General features: G+C 43.6%; 1 protein-coding gene across 2 annotated transcripts in view; it reads left to right on the plus strand.

Moving 5' to 3' along the window:
• The first annotated feature begins 2,895 nt into the window (after positions 1–2,895).
• The window catches only part of LOC138970863 (uncharacterized), a 29,085-nt gene continuing 12,232 nt past the window's right edge, over positions 2,896–19,748 (plus strand). The window contains exons 1-4 of one of the 2 annotated variants that reach the window (XM_070343426.1): positions 2,896–4,101; positions 7,017–7,130; positions 14,395–15,007; positions 15,298–15,446. In XM_070343426.1, coding sequence (XP_070199527.1) covers positions 3,379–4,101; positions 7,017–7,130; positions 14,395–15,007; positions 15,298–15,446 — 1,599 coding nt within the window. In that variant the 5' untranslated portion in view covers positions 2,896–3,378. The remainder of the gene's footprint in view (positions 4,102–7,016; positions 7,131–14,394; positions 15,008–15,297; positions 15,447–19,748) is intronic. The other variant, XM_070343427.1, reaches the window with a different exon arrangement.

Below are 19,748 nucleotides of genomic sequence, written 5' to 3' on the forward strand. Positions count from 1 at the left end.
AAAGGTCAAGCCGGGATCTATTAGATTTTTTTCCCTATTACTTTATTGTCCCATCGCTGGGAAATTTGGATCGCTTCCTCCCAGTTGAAAGCTAGCAGCAACAGAGTCGTGCTACCCCAAAGTAGGGATCTATTAGATTTTTTAAGATTTTTTTTTCTCCATTATTTTATTGTCCCATCGCTGGGAAATTCGGGTTTGTTTTCTTTGTTATGCTAAAAATCGTAATATTTTATCTATCGGGCCCAAACCACCCCCCAGCATAGAGGCTCTAAACAACAAATATTAATAATAACAAGAAAAATGTTCATTCAAAATGAACAGCGTCGATGCAATGTCCACCAAAGATTTATTTTGGGAAGTGTTAAAGGTTAGGGTCAAAAGTTAATGAATTGCATGTTGTGCTGGATATATAAATTGTTTATTTCAGTCAATGCTTGATTCATAAGTACATTTTTCAGCATGGTGCATCTACAGGAGGGTGCTCCAACAATGATGCATAGTGCCAACATTTAGCGCAAACTTTTCACAACAGTGCATTATTACCACAAAGCGCATACAGCGATTATATGGTAGCAAGTTGCACTAAACATTTGAACAAAATGCATTTTGTTCAAATGTTAACAGCACAGCACCAAGTTTTGCATAAGTGCACAACAGCACTGACCATTTCACAAAAGTGCATAACAGCTGTGACAATTTTACAAAAGTGCATTGACCATTTCAGGCAGATGGCTAACATGCAGATTTCGCTTTTGTCTGTCTTTCTTTGAAAAGTAGGCATGTTCAAGATCGATGAAGTCATGAGCAATCGGGTTAGATGACAGAAAAGATTCAAAAACGTCAGATTCAGTTAGATGACAGAAAAGATTCAAAAACGTCAGATTCAGTGTTTTGGGCACTGTTGAACAGGAACATTCTCTCCTGTTCAACAAATGTGGGTTCAATTCAAAAGCAACATTGTCACAGATAGGCTAGCAGGGGCGGACCTAGGGGGGGGTTCCTGGGTGCCCGGAACCCCCCCCCCCCCACCCCCCATCCGTTTGTTGTTTTACCTTGTTATCTTCCACGAGAGGCCTCCGATTGACCTAAAAAAATAAAATTCCTTCAGCATCTGGGGGGCTTTGCCCCCCAGACCCCCCACCAGGGCTTTGCCCATGGACCCCACCGGGGCCTGAGCGGCCCCTGGACCCCTGCTCCAATTTGGAACCCCCCCCTTATCCACAACTAGGTCCGCCCCTGGCTAGTGTTACATTTCTGTAAAGTTTCAAAAACATCTTCCATGTTTTGGTTACTGTTGAACAGAGGCATATTTTCCTGTTCAAAAAAGTCTGACACAAATTGTCGTAGTTGTGGGTTAAGGTTCGATCTATACTGTCCTTCAAACGAGTCGTAGAACCGTCATTGTCACAGATAGTGTTACATTTCTGTTTTACATTCAAACGAGTCGTAGAAGTAGTAGTACATTTGCGTTTGGTTGTTTTTTCTTTTAGATTCCTGTCACTCATACTAGCAGTATTGATTGAGGTACATAAATCTGTTGATGTACAGGGATGACTTGTTTGTAATGAATCCTTGTTTCCTCCACATTGAGTTTGCATTGCAGTTGGACAGAAATGAACAGGTGTTAATTGATAAACACATTGATAATGGCTTTTGAGAAAATCAATCAATTCTGCAAAGGAATTAACTTGATGACATCAAAACTGCAGCGCCATTTGAAGAATGGTTACCATTTCTGTTTCTTTGATGGGAATCAAACAAATAAAAACATTGACTATCCAAGTTACCATGAATGGCAATAGTTGACTCCTGAAAAGTAGCAAGGATATAAATTGAGACGATAAACGCCTGATGCAATCCCTCCTCAAGGTCAGTCAACTCAAAACCTTCATCATTCGCAACATCAGTAGGCAACACAGCGGGATTCGTATGTCCAGAAATCATGTCGAAAAAATATTACATTTCAAAAGCATGTCCAACCACAGTTGTTGGCAAGTGTTCGTGTCCGAAGTAGCCTTCAGTGTGTGTATATGTATTCATGTGACAGAGAACGTGACCTCATTGTTCAATCCTCTCTCTCTCTTCTTTCTCATTCGAACGCACACACGCAAGAACGTAGCCTACGCACGCATGCACGCGCACGCACACACACACACACACACACACACACACACACACACACACACACACACCCCGCTGACGCACACGGCAAACCACGCACACACACACTGACTGTCGGCAAGCATCTCTTTTTGTTTTCTTTACCTTTGTTTATTGTGTTTTCGATATTTGTGTTTATTTTTTGCTTGACTTATCTGTTTTATTTTAATGTTTGCTATCCACATCGTGTGATAAATGTTTCTTCTCAGTCTCCGAGTCAGTTTAGTTTCTGCACGCCGCTTTGGTACTCCTTGTTTTTCTAACTGGTGTATTGTGCGCGACTGATTTGCGGATTTATTTTTATTCCTTTCATATGCAGTTGAAGTGTTGTGGGTGTTATTGTCTGTATATGCTATGTTGCGTCTGTGTATGCCTACAAGAATTTTGGGTGTAATGTGCCTGTGGTCTGCTCGCAGTCGAGCACAGAAAACATGGCGGCGCCCTGTGGCAAATTCGTGGAAAGTCTTTCCCGACCGCAGATACCAGCGTCGTCCGCGACGCTGGAATAAAAGGCATGTCTTACTTTGTGGAATGCGATATTTTTACATTTTTACAAATCCGAGTCGCGGTTTTAGGTTCGACGTAATTTGTAAAATGTTTTTACATTTTTACAAATCATGGGGCTTGACAGCATTCCCTGTAGGTGCGTTTCAGTTTCCTGTTCAGTTACAGCGCGGCTGGGGCCAAGTGCAAACCGGATTGCATCCGGGTGCATTTCCGAGGCTGTAGCCGCGTTTCGTCGATCTCGCTGATGCTTAGCGACATCGCCGGTAAAATTTGATATGTGCGATCCTTGTCTTTTTTCTCAAATATCTACGTGTTGCATTTTAGATGAAGAAATGAAAAAATCCATCAAGTCCTTTTAGATGTCACAAGGGAAGCAACGCTGAGATGAATCACGCCGGGAACTTGGTGCGAGACTGATTGCCAGTGAGCAGTGAGTGTCGTACTTCCATACATCCCAAAACAGGAAAAACGCCTACAGGAAGTCACAGACAGTAAGTGCGCCTACTGGGAATGCACCCACTGTTGTCTATACATATCTCTGCACTGTTGGTAGACTTAGATCGTCTGCACCAGTGGGACCAGTTTTACTGTATTGTAATCATCCTTCTTCCGGGCCGCGACGACCAGTGCAGCACCTAAGAGCAGTTCCCTCCCCTGTTTATTCGCAGAAACAAAATCGAGAATAACCTCCCCTCTTCACAAATCAACAACATGGCGAACCAGGCTGAGGATGACTGTCACCTCGATAATAAATCCGTTTCTGAGAACGCGGACGGAGTCTTTGCCAGCTTCAAGTCAGAGGAAAGCGATGATGCGATGGTAGGGGCTGCTTCTGGCGTGTCACCATGGGCAAAAACTGCGAATCACCGTGATGGCACTGGTTCCTCGGCTTCAGCTGCCGCTAGCCGACTTGCGGCTGCTGTGTTTGATGTCAGGCATTCCGATGGCCCAGGTCTGCTGTGTCCCAAAGACACAGACCACACTCACCCTCTTCTGGATGGATTGCCTTTTCATTTCGGACCTAAGTCAAACACACCTCGTCGTTCACTTACGCTGCGGGAACGTGTGCGGGTAATTGAACTGTATCGTGCAGGTAATAGCATCCGGAAAATAGCAGACGATTTTGGAGTCGGTAAAACTCAAATTCAAACCACTTTGAAAAAGCGGAATGAGTATTTAACAGATTTTGCAAACGAGGTGTCTGGTGAAAGCAGGAGACGCACAAGGAAGTCTCCCTATGACCAAATCAATGATGTGTGCATGGAGTGGTTCAGGGACTGCACACTTGAAGGACTTCGAGTCACTGGAGCCATGGTTCAGGAGAAAGCTTTGCAGCTTGCAGGACAATTTGGAATTCACGATTTTAAAGCTTCAAATGGCTGGCTGGATTCATTCTTGAAAAGGTCTGGCATAAGAACGACAACACCAACAAAGGTAACAACTGGGAAAACTAATGCACACACTGATGATGCATGGACATGTTTTGCCATATTTTCATTTGCATGTAGTTGTTGTAAAATTTGGTACTACAACTCAGGGGCGGATCAGTTCATTTTATGGGGGGGGTTTCCAAAAGTATATTGTGAAGATATGGGTGTGAAGGCGCGAAGCGCCGAGCCGACGGCGCGAAGCGCCTAGCTTGCTAGGGGGGTCCGGGGGCATGCCCCCCCGGAAAATTTTGAAAAAAAGGATGCAAAATGGTGCAAGCTGGTGCATTCTGAGGATGATCATTACCAGTTCCAGGCAGCAGATTTTGTCACTGATTAATACCCACAAAATTGAAACTCAACCCAAAAAAACACACAAAAATATTTTTATTTTTTGGCTGGGGGGGGGGGTTTCCGGAAACCCCAGAAACCCCCCCCTCGTCCGCCCCTGCAACTTAATACATTATGCTAAGGCAACACGGCCTCACAAAAAGTATGGACGGTATATTTTTTTTATTTATTTATTTATTTTTTTTAAAGTTTGATTTTCTATAATTTACACAGTTGCATTTGGCTTTTCATTCGCCGGAAATCATTGGATGTCAGAGAAGAGAAACTTTCCTTGCATAGTCTACAAAAATGAATTTTTTTCTTTCTTTTTTAATTAATTTGTGTTTGTTTTTGGAGTGTCAAAAAAAGTTGTAGGGTTGGGAGAAGAAAAAAAAGTTGGTTGGGGAATCAGAAACATTAAAATGGTTGTTTTTTTGCCTAATAAATAACTGACAACGCAGTCCAATCTGTTGCTTAATTCTAACATTCTGTTCGAGAAGGAGAAATGTTGTTGGTTGCTCATGCTGTGATGGCAGTGATTTATATAACTGGGGCAGTTGCTTTCTGAGCCATAAATTGCAATATATATATGAGTTGTTCTTCAGTACTGGTGACAGAAAGGGGGAAAAGTGGTCAAAATTCAAATCTCTAGTTTTGTTTTTGAAATAATGCTTTTCATAAAGCAGAAATACTGTAGTATCTGTTGTACATAAGAAAAAATCACTGGTTCACATGGTTCCTACATAATCTAACTTTTAAAGCTGGTTCTTGTGTGTCTGTGTGTATGTGTGTATGATGACGATAGGACCCGAAGCGGCTGCACGGACTGAGACAGGAATTGCAGAGAATGTTCTTTGCCACTCGAGTCGTGTCATAAGGTACTTTTGGAATAGCAAATTTGAAAGGATTCTTCAAAAAACGGCGGAAAACATTATATACCCTGTGAGCTATCGAGGATCCTCCCCGTCTGGGCTGTCGATTAACGGGGAGATACACTCGAAGCACATTTAGCGAAGTTATGTTGCCAAATCATCAAAGATCAACATTTCACTACACGGATCGATGCACACAGTCGAAATAGATGTGACTTTCACACGACCGAAGACTACTCACTAGCAGACTAGCAGACGACAAGATCTAAATATTTAGATCAGTGAGAGCAATCCGTTGAAGAACAGTTACTCCGCTTATTCGTCTTCAGTTAAGCTTATTTCCCCTGCCATAAGTTTCCTTGCAGATCTGCAGTCGCGTAGTGAAATGAACTAGTGTCATCGGAAGATTCTTCTCAGTCAATGATCAAAGCACAGTAAGTTCTATGCTGACAAAAGTCACTTTCGGACAACACGACAATTGACTTAATTTATGAGCCCAAAGGTAACAATATCGACAAGAATGTACGCATTTGACATTAAATGAAACATTCATAGACAGTTTCCAACTCACCAGATCTGCCAAAGAGCCGTCATTTGTGAAAAAAACGATGATTTTAATCAGACAGGTATCGGAAACAAGTCTTGGTCACCTGCGTTATTCCTTCCGAGGCGACGTGCCGGCGCCACATTTGTTTGTTTATGGCTGTTATCGCGAAACAACACAGTTGAAATTTGTGTGTAAAATACCACAAATGTGTGGTGAATCAGTTCGTCATCTGCGTTTCGATGGTAATTCAGTCAGATTGGAGTTACTTTGAATCGAAGGCGAGGGTAACCTGCGTTATTTGTGGGACGGCGTGAACAAATTTGATTGCAATATTTTATACAGAAAGTAAATTTCAATGATTCTGGCTCAGACTTGTAGATCTGTTATGCAGTGTTTTGGTAGTGTATCTGCTTTTCTGCTATGAAGCTCATTTGGAGTGATACGCTGATCGAAGTGGGGTACCCTATGTGGGACATCAGCCGTATGCAGATTACGCCTCAGAACACTCTCGCATTTCACAAAGACAACAATAATTTGCAACATTTCAAGAACTGCATCAGTTTTATTAGATACTATTTCAACAAAAACAGCACAAACACGACTATTATCAACAACACAGAACGGGAGGTAAGTCTTCAAAGACGCACCAAGTGTGCGTTCCCATTTTTGGACGCCATTTTTGCTAGCATTTTCACAGTAAATCGTAATATTTCCATATCTATTGAATGATTTTGTTATTTTCTTTGATTGTGCCGATTCTCCTATCTCTCTGGCATGTACTGGGTGCTTTGTGACCAGTTTCTCCCCTAGACTGTATTGAAAAAATGCGTCCGTCTGAGCTGACCCCCACTTGTGACCAGTAGCAAAGAACAACTCTCATATATAGAGTTTAGAAAAAGATGAAAATGGCAACATATTTGATAAAGAAGGCACCATGATGTGGTAATTTGAGGCTGTTTACATTTTTTTCAGTATTTATTGTTGTACCAAGTGCCATTCTTGCTAACTGCCCATAAATATGAATTGTAATGGATCAGTCATCAGTGCTTTTGCACAAGAAATGTTGCTTGTAAAATATGTCCACCTGGTTTTTCAATTTTCAGTAGGTTTTGATCTTGCTGTTTATTTTGTTTTGAGTCAGTATCTTGAATAGAGAATGTGTGTGTGTTTCAGGAGGCAAGAAAGAACGTCCACGCCTTGTCAACATCAACCTTGCTGAGTTTGAGACAGACTCTAGGAATCGACACAGATGTAAATGAGACAGAGAGCAGTAAACATCCCAGTTTGGTAAAGACTTTTTGTAGCAAAACATGTTCTGTGACAGTCGTAAATAAGCAGTTTTTCTGCACAATGTGTTTGAATGTGATGGGGTCAAACTCAACCACCGCTATGCGTAATGGGCGAATGGGACTTGTGTGCAGATCAGAGTAAATACACTTCCTCTGTGAAAATCTGCCATGTTCTTCTGTGTTGCGTTTGATTAAATTACATATTATTACCCAACTCACATATAGCAATTAACTCTAGTTCAGTGCTGGTAACGCTGTACGCGTTCCCCTTGGTAACAAGGGAGACCACCCTAAAAAAGAGTGATCCATCCCATAATATCAAACCGATGTCCGGTCCAACATCCGTATGCGTGCGCATACGCAGCCATTTGCATCATTCTCTCTCAGCGGTTCAACTGGACTGGACGCTCCTGACGTACGCTCCTGCTGTTTTCAGCTTTTCGCCAGAGTCTTTGGCTTTGGCTTCTCTCCTTGGTCGCCGCCTAACTTTACACCTGTACCTACGCTGTGTGGTGAGATCTTTCTGTTGTTGTTGTAGTTTTAGCGACGTTTTCGTCGCTCGTTTATACTTGTGAAATTTTTCTGAAATTTGTTTCTGTGAAATTTTTCATGAGTTGTTTGCTTTGGCGGAGGCTGCGCTCGTTGTTAGCGCGCAACGGAAGCCTAGTTCGAGGCAGGTACCTGACGTTACGCCTCCTTAGAGAAGCTCGAGGAGAGGGCGCGGGAAGTCCGCGTCTTTATCGTCTGAGGCAACTTCCGTTAAGTCTCCCATGTTAGCAGACGTTCAAGCAACTTCCGGTTAGACTTGTTTACTTTCTGACAAGAGTAGTTTTTACTGGTGTAGCATCTACTGCTTCTGTTTCACCTGGTTGCCCTGGGTTAGCACCAGCTGATGTTGTATCTTTTTTGTTGACGCTGAGCGCTCAGGTTTCGACGTTAGCGTCGGATTTATCTTCCACTCGGGAGGAGTTGCGTTCTCTTCCGGCGGGTGTTTCTGATGTTTTTTTCTTTAGCCAAGATCCGGCAGTCTCCTGCGGCTCCCGCTTCGACTTCCGCTAAGCCCTCGGCGGCCGTGACATGGGCGGATGTCCATGCTTCTCAGGATGGGGTTCCCTCTTGGTGTCTCTGCTGATTGTGTCGACGCCAGTTCAAGGTATGTTTACACCGCGTGTAGCTAGGTTCTCTAGCGAAAGCGGTGTGCGAGCTCAGGGGGCTCTCTCGTGCGTTGGATGCCGTGAGAGTTCTTATGAGCAGCGAAAGGACGAACGTATCCGTAGGTCTCTTGACGAGAATATCGGGGACCGTTTTAGTCCTCTTCCGCCCAGGGGGCAGGAAGTGGTCGGTTCTGCCGACGATAAATTGTCTGAAGTTCTGCCTCCTGGCTCTGAGTTTGAGCTCGAGTCGGAGGGTGGGGCGGATGACGGTCTGAAGTTCTGCCTCCTGGCTCTGAGTTTGAGCTCGAGTCGGAGGGTAGGGCGGATGACGGGGATGTCTTGAGAGACGGACCGCGGGTGTCCGTCTGTAGGTCAACCTCCTGCGTCTGGTTTCCAGCAGGACGGTGTGACTGAATAGGCCTCGGTGGCCTGCCTGACTACGATGGCGAGCAGGAAGGCTAACCAGGGTGCGTCCATGGCGGTGGGCGACACCCAGCTTGCTTGCCGTTCTAGTTGTCCAGCGCAGTGACGTGGGCAAACGAAAATGGCATTTAAGTTATTGGTGACTCTGGGGCTGACCTTGGGTGTCATTCTGGGGTCACCTACCTGACTACGATGGCGAGCAGGAAGGTTAACGAGGGTGTGTCCATGGGATGGACGACACCCAGCTTAACTTGCCGTTCAAGTTGTCCAGCGCGGTGACGTGGTCGGCGGAAAACGGCATTTAAGTTTTGACCGGAAGGGGTGGTTGGGAGCAGGGCGTAGCTGACTCCACCTCTTTCCGGTTCCGACTTCTGGAAGTTCGGAGGAACAGGATGTTCTCTTCAGCTTCCGGAGATCGTTGTCCATTGCCCTGGAGTTGGCAAATGGCCGCGTGTAGCCGGGTTCTCCGGTGAAAGTGGTGTACGTTCGCCCGAGGAATGTAGCACGCGTTTTCGGGCTGGGCAACGTAAGCTTCCGCCCTGGGGGCAGGAAGTTGTTGGGCTGGGTGATTCTTGGATTGGCCATGCGAGTCTCTCTGGGGGTCACCTTCCTGACTTTGTCACCGAGTAGGAAGGTGAGGTTTGGAGAGGTGTCCACGGTGGTGGATGACACTCAGCTTAACTTGCCGTTCAAGTTGTCCAGCGCAGTGACGTGGGCAGTGGAAGACGGCATTTAGGACTTGACAGGAAGGGGTGGCTGAAGATTTTTTCGCTTCATCCGCCCCTATCTTTGTTCGACGGCTTCCGGAGTTCGGAGGAACAGTAAGTTCACTTCCGCGACCGGGAATTGTCGTTCATTGCCCTAAAGATGGCATATGTCTTGTAGTTTTGACTTCCTCTTCCTCCCAGGGGGCAGGAAGTGAGCAGTAAGGCTGGTTCCTTGTTGGATAATTTAAGTCAAACAGGAAGGCAGCTTCCGGATTGCACGGTTGTGCTTGACGGCTGTTCAGAGGAAGGTGCTTCCGTATTATCGATTAGCACTGAATTCAGGTTCCGTTTCAAGTTAGCAAGGGCGGTGGCGCTCGCAGCTGAAATGGTTCGAGGTTGAATGGAATCGTCCGGTGTGCTTCTATGCAACCGGTTGGTTCGCATGTTTACTAATCCACGGCCGGTTTCGCTTCCGCTTTTGCGGCTGCGTCTTCCGGTTACAGGATGGGATAGCGGCCTTCTACCGTTAACACTGTGGTGTTGGTGGTTGGCACTTTTCAGCTTTTGGCTTCCGGGTCCGTTATTGCGGGTCCTTTGCTATTATACAGGCTGTATCCACTTCCTCTTCCAGTCTTCTAGCTGGCATGGGACAGGTGGATGGAGACCTGGTCATGAAGTTCCGGTGTTTGAAGATTTTTCAAAATTTTCCCGATTTTGGCAAGTTTCGCCTTATCGGGATGGGTGACTGGTTCTCATCATTTCGATGATCGTTATGATGCTTTTGAACAGGAGGAGGAAATGGGGAGGCTCTTACTTCACTTGTGTCGCTGTTCGCGGCAGTTCGTAGTGGTTTTGAGCTTTCTGAGAAGAATCTTTGGGTGTCAAGCCCTTAGAGCCTCTGTCTGGGTCCTTTTGTGCTTGTGGAAGTTTTCACAAGCGAGTCTTCATTGTCACCACTTCCTTGGTGGACAACACTCAACTTTATACCTGCGGCGAGGGTGCTTTAGCTTGTGTCGTACGCTCAAGTAGCGTGTCACTCACAGAGCGCTTTCTGTAGGATTCGGTTAACTCCAGGCTTAAGAACTTAGGTTCTCTTTTTGCGTTCTACGGAACCGCCCTCGGGTTTGGCAAACATCCATCTGGAGTTTGATAGCAAGGAGATACTGTCTGTGAGTTCAAGTTCTCCTAGCTCGGATAGATTGTCGCATCTTTTCTTTATGTTGGGCTCTTTTGAACTTGCTTTTTTCTCTCGCCTGGGCGGTTACGTTCTGATTGGCTATCTTTGTGGTCCTACAGGACGCAGATACAAAGGATGTTGCTTTGCCGTCTTTTACCTAAGAGTAAGCCTCTGCCTTTAAAGTTTTGTTCTTTTGGCGAGACCTTAATCTCTTTCTCGTTTGAAAGTTCTCTCTTTGAGTCCGCTTCTATGCACGCGGGGTTTTTCCTACTTAGAAAAGCTCACGGTAAAAGGGAAAGCGTTAGGCAGGCCTTGGCGGTTTTTTGTTTCTAAACGAAAAGCTTCAGGCTGGCTGTTGTCTATTTTAGCTTTGGCTCGATACCCTCGCTTTCACAGGGTTCTTTCTTAGATCTGTTCGGCGACCTTTTGGTCTCACAGACGGGTCTTTGCAATCTTGGTTTCCAGACCTCTTAAGGCTGGCAAGAAGGCATCTTTGCTTTCTCACATTTGTTTTACACGGATGTCTACTGTAGGGGTATCCTTGAGGTACTCACGGGCTTCCGCCTCGACTCTGGATTTGGTTCAGAGTCTCTATAGGGTTTTTTGGTTTTGTTCACTTGCCACTTAGTCTGGCGTGGTTCTTAGTGCTTTTTTCTTACGGAAAGAACTCCTCTTCTTTCTGTTTATTGCAGGTGGCTATCCACCTTTCTTTTTGGGTTTCCGTTTTGTCTCCCATGTCTTTTTTAAGACTTTATGAGATTTCGGCACGTTGTTACGGCTTGGTGCAGCTTGGCTTTACCCTGTTTTCAAGGCTAGCCTGGCGATTTTTCACGGAAAACGGCCAAGCTTACTCTAGTAGCTTCTGTGAGAAGTGGGAGTAAGCGTGCTTTCTGGCTATTTTGAATAAAGACAGCTCTTTTAAGAAAGACTGATCTATGACTTGTGGGTTTTTCTTTGTAATTTTCTGGCATTTGAGCGGAAAATGGGGAAATCCAGCTTCGATTTGCATTTTCTATTCATGAAACAAGAGTTTGGCTCCTTTAGAGTCACGTTTAGCCAATTAAACTTTTCGAGGTTCGAAGATTTTTCTGACTCGCACGGATCTTGTTAGATCAGTGAATCAAAGGTCACTTTTCTTATCTTTCATCTCGGTCGTGATTTAACCTCGACATTTAAGCGGTAATGGGGGCAACCAGCTTCCAATTGCACTTTCAATTATTGAAGCATGAGTGTGGTTCCTTTAGAGTCACGGTTAGCCAGTTTAACATCTCGAGTTCGAGGATTTTTCTGTCTCTCACGGTTCTTGTTAGATCATTGAATCAAAGGGTATTTGACTTATCTTTCATCTCCGTCGTGATTTAACCTTTAACGGTTGAAAACGACGTTAAACACTGTATTATGGAGGGAAGAAGGTCTATCTACTCGGGCAGAGGTATGACGTTTTGTAGTCAACCTTACCTAGATGGACTTCTACAATGGATTCTTGCTCCTGGGGAGCTTGATGTGGTTACACCAGGTGTAAGGATATTGCGATAGGGACCTTAACCAAGTGAGTCTCCATGTTGATCAGACAGGTGTTTACCTGTTGATTAACACAGTCTGGAGATGTTAGGGCAGTTTTGCCTTTCTCTATAGCTAGAACGTTTGAGGCAAGGGCATGGGCCTCCTCTTTGGCAGTCCTCCGGTCGGGCCTTTTTTGGCTGAAGTACTGGAGTCGGCTTACTGGCGGTCTGAGGAGGTTTTTATTAACTTCCACCTCAGAGACGTCTTGATTCAGGACGGCAGTTCCGCGTTACCTGTTATGGTAGTCGCAGGGCAGGTTCTAATATCATAATTTCGCTATATACCCGCCACCTATAGTAGCAATCTGCTATATATGAGTTGGGTAATAATATGTAATTTAATCCAAAATTTTAATAATAAATTTTCATTTAATTAATATACTTACCCAACTCACATCGTTTAAACCCTCCCGCCTCCCCGCTGTGGTGGTATTGGGTTCTAAAAAAGTAGTGAGTTGGGCTTCGTTCGAATGATGCAAATGGCGGCGTATGCGCACGCATACGGATGTTGGACCGGACATCGGTTTGATATTATGGGATGGATCACTCTTTTTTAGGGTGGTCTCCCTTGTTACCAAGGGGAACGCGTACAGCGTTACCAGCACTGAACTAGAGTTAATTGCTATATGTGAGTTGGGTAAGTATATTAATTAAATGAAAATTTATTATTAAAATTTTGGATTTAAGACTCAGCTTCTAATGAAGCTGTTTTTAAATCTTTCGTAATGCAGAGGTTCATGCCACATAGCATAGCAGACGACAGCCTAACCGGATGTAGTCGCGCGCACGCACTGCTTCCACTTCCGAGTGACGCTATGGCCGCCTGCTAGCCCGCCATCTTTCAGCTTACCCTCCCTCCTTCCCCAGCAACACCCTACAATTCTAGTCGCAGTCCTACTCCTAGATCATCTTCTAAGTCGACCCTGTGATAGCCCACAGCGCTGGAAGACTTTTCGATCTACTCTAGTCAGGACAGTGCCTGCGGGTGTGAACAATTTATATTTAACTTTAGAAATAAGGCCAAAAAGAAAAATATGTCTGTTTCCGGTAACATCGCCGAAAAAAATAGGGTCGGTCTGTCGTTTTTTTAAATTTTTTACTTTTTTACTTTTTTTATTTTTATATTTTTTTTAACTTTTTCGTACGTTTTGTTAACGTCTTTTTTTTAATTTAATTTTTTTTTTAAACGCTTCCTTAGTTTACTTAAACGCTTCCTTAGTTTACTTACAATTATTTAGCACATGTTTTTGACCTAGATATATATTGAAACTAAATAAAGTATACTTGACTTCATTATTCATTTTTGGTTTTTTTGGTTTTTTTGTGTGTGTGTGTGCGAAAAGCGAAAAAAACCTTTAGGGTCGGTCGGGTTACCGGAAACAGACATATTTTTCTTTTGGGCCTAAGTCATTTTATGTTGTTATTTACATGTGGTTATGTTCGACTGTGTGAGTGAACGTCTTGTGTTGTCGAGTGAATGCGGACAGAATGAGAGAGTTTGATATTCTTATGTATGGAAATTTATTCTAGTCGTGAAATAGATTTAATTGCCATGTTCTTTTGTGTTGCGTTTGATTTAAGTCCATATTATAGAAATGTCTCTGCTTCAAGAGAGTTATTTTTGAACATCGTCTATTGACCACACTGCTTGAGCGTTGCTTGCTTGCCACAAGTTGATCATAATTTTCTGACATTGTTCAAAGCTATAGATTTCCTTTTGTTCTGATCCAATCCATCACTTGGATCTCCTTTTCCCCAAGTAAATGTCATTCAACTTTTTTTTTTTTTTTTTTTTAACTTGTAAATGATTTTTAAGACTTGGCCAAATCAAGCACCACCATTATGACTAGAGTCACTCAGTGATGAACATCATTGGGTCGCCAACTAAAGATAGATCTGTTCAAATGTAATTCTATTAGTCTTGAGAGATGTCAGAGTTTTTTTCTCAAAATAAAAGACAAAAACCTACTCATCACTGCCGAGTTACATTAAATAAAAATATTTTTCCTGGACCCACCTGTCAGCGATGATAAAGAAAGAGTGAATGGTTCCTGAAACAGTCTATGCATGTGAGTCTGTATGTATGTATGTGAGTGTGTCCCTTTGTGTAATTGTCTTTGTACTGTTTGAATGACTGGAGAATTTTGCTAGTAAATAAGTGATAGCTTGTGATCATATCTTTTAATCAAGTATGTCATGATTATCAAACATGTCATAACTATTTTTGTTATGTTTTCAGGAGTATTCTTCAGATGACAGTTCTACAGAGGGGTGTGAAATGGTCCCTTCAGGCTTTGACAACCATTCTACAGCAGTGGCAGCCAGTAGCCACTTGCGTCGCCTGTCCACCGACACCAGGCACAGTCATAGCGCCGACAGCCAGAGTGGTTCCATGCCTGTACAACCCGACCTAGGGATGGAAAATGCCAGCTTCCATGACGTTGATCAAAAATCTAGTGTGAAAGTCAAAACAGAACCTTTTGATACGTACACAATCAAGAAAGAATCAGTGGAAGATGTGTCTGCAGTTGAAAGCAGTGAGGAAATAGGCTCAGTTACATTGCCTACGAGTAGCTGCCATGAGACAGGAATGACAGACAACCCATCCATCACTTCTGAGGGAGAGGACAATGAATTTAATCATTCCAAGAAAACCACTTGTGTCCTAGACAACTTGTTGGCCCAGAGTCTACAAAAAGGTTTACCGGCACAGGGGAACCAGTGTGATAAAATACCAGAGCGGCAGGAGTCTCAAGAAATTTACCTTTGTCACGTTTCCTTGCCTGCCCACAATAGCAACCTGGTGAGCAACATGGCGTCATCTGAATGCTCATCACACATCCGCACAAGCGGTGAGTCTTATAAGTTATATACCACACTTTCTTTCACTCATCTTATTATAACAGCTCAACTACTTAACCGATTATGTCACCAGCAGAGTAAGTGCAGCTCCATAAATGTTTTGATGAGTCTCTGAATTGCTGACCACACATGTTCCATGATAGTGTTATAAACCAGTGTAAGATTTATCCTCATAGTAGTCCGGAAGAGAGTTTAACACTACATTTTGTGTGTAAAGTGGTGTCTAGCTTTAAATGGTGTTCCAGTTGAGCAGCAGTATTTGTGCTACACTTGTTGACAGATGTGCTGGCAGTGTGGCATGACAGTGTGCGGCCAGGGTCAGGCTGGGACATGCACCATGGCGACCAGCTGGTCAGCACTATGTACCAGCTCTGGCAGGACGGTCGCCATCTTGACCTGCAGTTGGACGTCAATGGCATAATTGTGTGGGTCTGTATTCTAATCTATAAAGCTGGTTTCTGTGTGTGTTTGGGGGGGGGGAGGAGGGGTAGGATGACGAAAGGCTCCTAAATGGTTGCACCCATTATGACAGAAATCGCTGTGTAAGTTTGGTTCCACTCAAGTCGAATCACAGGGCACTTTGGAAAACCAAACTTGAAAAGAGTCGGGCTGGCAAAACTTTTCTAGCTCTCTCCTCACTGCATCAGTAGTTTTGAAGTATTTCATGCGCCATTGTAGCGGCCATCTCCTGGCAAGCCTTGGGAGAGATCAAATGGCATACATGTGGATTTGCACTACTAATAACTACCACAAACACACACAAAACTTGATGACTAAAATGCTATATTTTAATATAATGATAATTAACCTTGTTTTAATAAAGAATTTAAAATAAAAGCCGCCACAAAGAAACAAGAAATCAAAACAACATTCACACCCTGTCACACAAACACACACTAAACCTCACTGAAAGTTACCCCCTTTATGTACCCCCTACCACACAATTTACAAAGTAATTTACTATGGAACTTTACTTTCCACATAAACACACACTTTAAACAAAAGAGTAAATCAGCAATTTTTCTTAATTTAAATTATGTTTTTTGTTGTGTAAAACCAAGTATAAAAAGCTGACTACAAATTTTTTTCTAAGTTGCTTTCTTGTTTTGTTTCTTTTTCTTTATGTGTGTGTTATTAATATTACTGTTAGATCAAGCAGAAGTATAAAAGTTGCATACCATTACCAGCCAAATTTACCACAGCTTAAGTCATAAATAATCAAAAGCATTATATTTCATTTCTATTTCCTAATGAAAACAAACAGATGTTCAGATTTCCTGATCCTAGAATAGACCCTATCGGTATTCCAAGCTCTCGTAAGCTCTCGCAAACTTCAGAGCATAGCAAAGCATGCGGTACAGCGATCCCGTGCGAGCTGCACAAGCCAAGGTTCGAAGTTCTCGCGATGTTCAAAGCATAACAAAGAGCGTGTCTCGCGAGAGCTGCTCAGATACCGAAAAGGAAAAAGTCTATTGTTTACAGGTGATCTTTATGTTTTTGATTCAGAAGAGTTGCAGAGTTGCACCCCTTATCCTATTGTTGAAAGTCTGTCTTTTCTTCTTTATCACATATATTGGATCGTTTTTGACTCACATGCGAAGCAAAAGTGAGTCTATGTACTCACCCGAGTCGTCCGTCCGTCCGTCCGTCCGTCCGTCCGTGCGGCAACTTGACCTCACTTCAAGTTCAAGGTCACAGGGGCCGTAATTGTTGTCTTCAAAACGACCATTTTTCACATTTTCGCATTTTTTTCTGAAGTTATCGAGAATGGCAACCTTAGCTATGTATGCTATACAGGGCAATGTAAGCCCTATCTTTGGACACCAGTTTGGTTCACCTTGCTTCAAGGTCAAGGTCGCAAGGGTCCTTTAAAGTTGGATTGTATACATAGTTTGAAGTGACCTTGACCTTGAACTATGGAAGGTAACTCTTCCAAATCTACATATGTGTGAGGGAAATACATTATACTTACAAAAGTGAGTCTATATACTCACCGACATCGTCCGCCTGTCCTTCCGGGCGTCCGGGCGTCCGTCCCCCCCGTCCGTCTGTGAAACCTTTAACATTGTATATTTCTTGGACACTATTAAGTCTATCTTTCTTTCTTTCTTTCTTTATTTGGTGTTTAACGTCGTTTTCAACCACGAAGGTTATATCGCGACGGGGAAAGGGGGGAGATGGGATAGAGCCACTTGTTAATTGTTTCTTGTTCACAAAAGCACTAATCAAAAAATTGCTCCAGGGGCTTGCAACGTAGTACAATGTATTACCTCACTGGGAGAATGCAAGTTTCCAGTACAAAGGACTTAACATTTCTTACATACTGCTTGACTAATTAAGTCTATCAACACCAATTGTGGCCTGATGGTGTATGGTTACAAGATCTTCAGAAACATGTTTGGCAACTTGACCTCACTTCAAGGTCAAGGTCACAGGGTCCTTCAAAGTTGAAATGTATATATTTTGAAGTGACCTTGACCTTGAACTATTGAAAATAACTCTTCCAAAACTACATATGTGAGAGGGAAATACATTAGATCTTCAGAAACATGTTTGGCAACTTGACCTCACTTCAAGGTCAAGGTCACAGGGTCCTTCAAAGTTGAAATGTATATATTTTGAAGTGACCTTGACCTTGAACTATTGAAAATAACTCTTCCAAAACTACATATGTGTGTGGGAAATACATTATATTTTCATAATAACTCACATTAGGTTACATATCTTCAAGTTCCAGGTCAGTTTGAGTTGAACTGATATTTGTCAAAAAAGAGAAAACAGGCGCCAGACTAGAGAGAAGTCGGAGAACTGACGTTCCTTGTTCGACTCGATCCCCTAATGACCAGCGATTAGCATTTTAGGATGGAGAACCTTTTGACACAGTATGCACCATAACTTGGATGCAATTACTGAATGTGCAACTCACAATGGCATTAGTTTTCTGTAATTATTTTCTTTACTGAATAAATATTGTTTTTCTCAGTTTTATTGTAAAATTATTCTGAAAGAAAGATCAAGGTCTGTTCAGCATGTGAGTCGTGTGGGCTTTGCCCTTCTTGTTTTGTGTTACTTCCTTAGTTGAAGGGAAATAATTGACAGCAGTAGTACTGTCACTACTTGTACTAAGTTGGTCAGCAAAGCTGGTGTTAACATATTTTAGAAAACGGTCTTAATGAGTATCCCTGCATTCAATGACCTATACATTTCCCAGAAACTGGATCAGTGGTACATAGCAGGCACATCAAAGGAAAAATACAGAGGCTCGTGGCACTGGAGGGGTGATGACACGGTCAAGTGAGGGGAGGGGGGTAGCTGTCTAGCCAATGTGTCTGGCCTTGATTGGTGGTAGTCCTGAGTCCTTCTCAAAGTGGGGGAGGGGGGGGGGCATGAGTGGGCAGTAGAAAAGTGACAGATTTTGAGATCGCCCGCGAGAGATATTTGTTCGCCGGCCGTTCCGATTAACTACGTTGCCTAACGACTTCGTGCTTCAGCGAAATTTTAACCCGCCCGGCAGGCGATTTCAGAGGAATTTCGAACCCGCCCGACGCGATTTGAACCCACCGGGGGCGATCGGGCGACCGCCAATATTCAACCCTGAGTTTGGTGTCATTGTTTTAGTACAAGTAGTGGCTAGCATAGACTTACTCAATTTGTTCGTACGTCTGTGTGTGTGATGGGGAGGGGAGGGGGTGGTCACCCCTCCCTTAACCGCCCACGCTGCAATGTACGGACAGGTTTGCACTGGCTCAAGAGTGTCCGTTCACGGGAGGGACTGCTGTACTTTTGTTGGTGAACCCATTTGTTTTGAGAAACGTGTGTAAACCCTGTTTACACGAACATTCAGATCAGTTTTCTAATTGTAACTGAGTTCTGGATCGATTATTACATGAAAGCTTTTACATTTTGCAAACTTCTCATTCAAAATATTACAAGCTCAAAGTTAAGCAACATTAAATTACATATTCTTACTCCGAATCACATAAAGCATTGTCACAGACTCACATGCTAGGTACTGAAAACGCTAACCCATCAAAAACATTTAAGGGAAGCAACCCAACCCCAAAAAGGCTGAAGTAGCCAAGGTAATGGGCAGGTTCCCCGGGAGTTACCTCCCATATAGCTACTTCCCGTCTGCCACCACATGGCCCATCATTCGTCTTTTCAGCAGCGTGGTGTGAGGGTGCTCTGAATTTTCGCTAAGACAGCGGCTGACTTGTGTGAGCTTTTTGCCTACCAGCCGCGTTAACCTGTCGTTCTCCCGTGCGGGCGCCAGCTTTGGTGAGCCCGTTCTTGTTTGTTTCCAACTTTCCTTGTGTTGTTGTTGCTGATATTTCGTCCCTAGGACATAGTTATCAGTAACTGTTGGTGTTGCCGCCATTTGCATTTCGTCAGCTTGCTGTCGTTTTCATTGTTTGGCATGTAACCGGCGCTTGCTTCTGTAATTTGTTTTGCAAGCTTGGTTTTTCTTGTTGCTAACGTTCGTTTTGTTTACGGAATTTTCAGTCCGTGTTTTCTACTTACGTTGTTTGCATTATTTTCGACTTACGTTTGTGCTTTTTGTCAAGTCATTATGGCTGACTCTGACAGACGTAAGGGCAAGGGCGACGTGAAGGGCAAGATTAAGCCCAAGTCGTCTTCTTCTAAGCCGGTAGTGCTGGTTACGGATGCGGCACGCAATACTGTACTTTCGGTTACGATTTCACCTCCGAGTGAGGCTACGGAGGCTCGTCC

Source organism: Littorina saxatilis, linkage group LG7 (genome assembly GCF_037325665.1).
Source record: "Littorina saxatilis isolate snail1 linkage group LG7, US_GU_Lsax_2.0, whole genome shotgun sequence".
NCBI classification, from domain to species: domain Eukaryota; kingdom Metazoa; phylum Mollusca; class Gastropoda; order Littorinimorpha; family Littorinidae; genus Littorina; species Littorina saxatilis.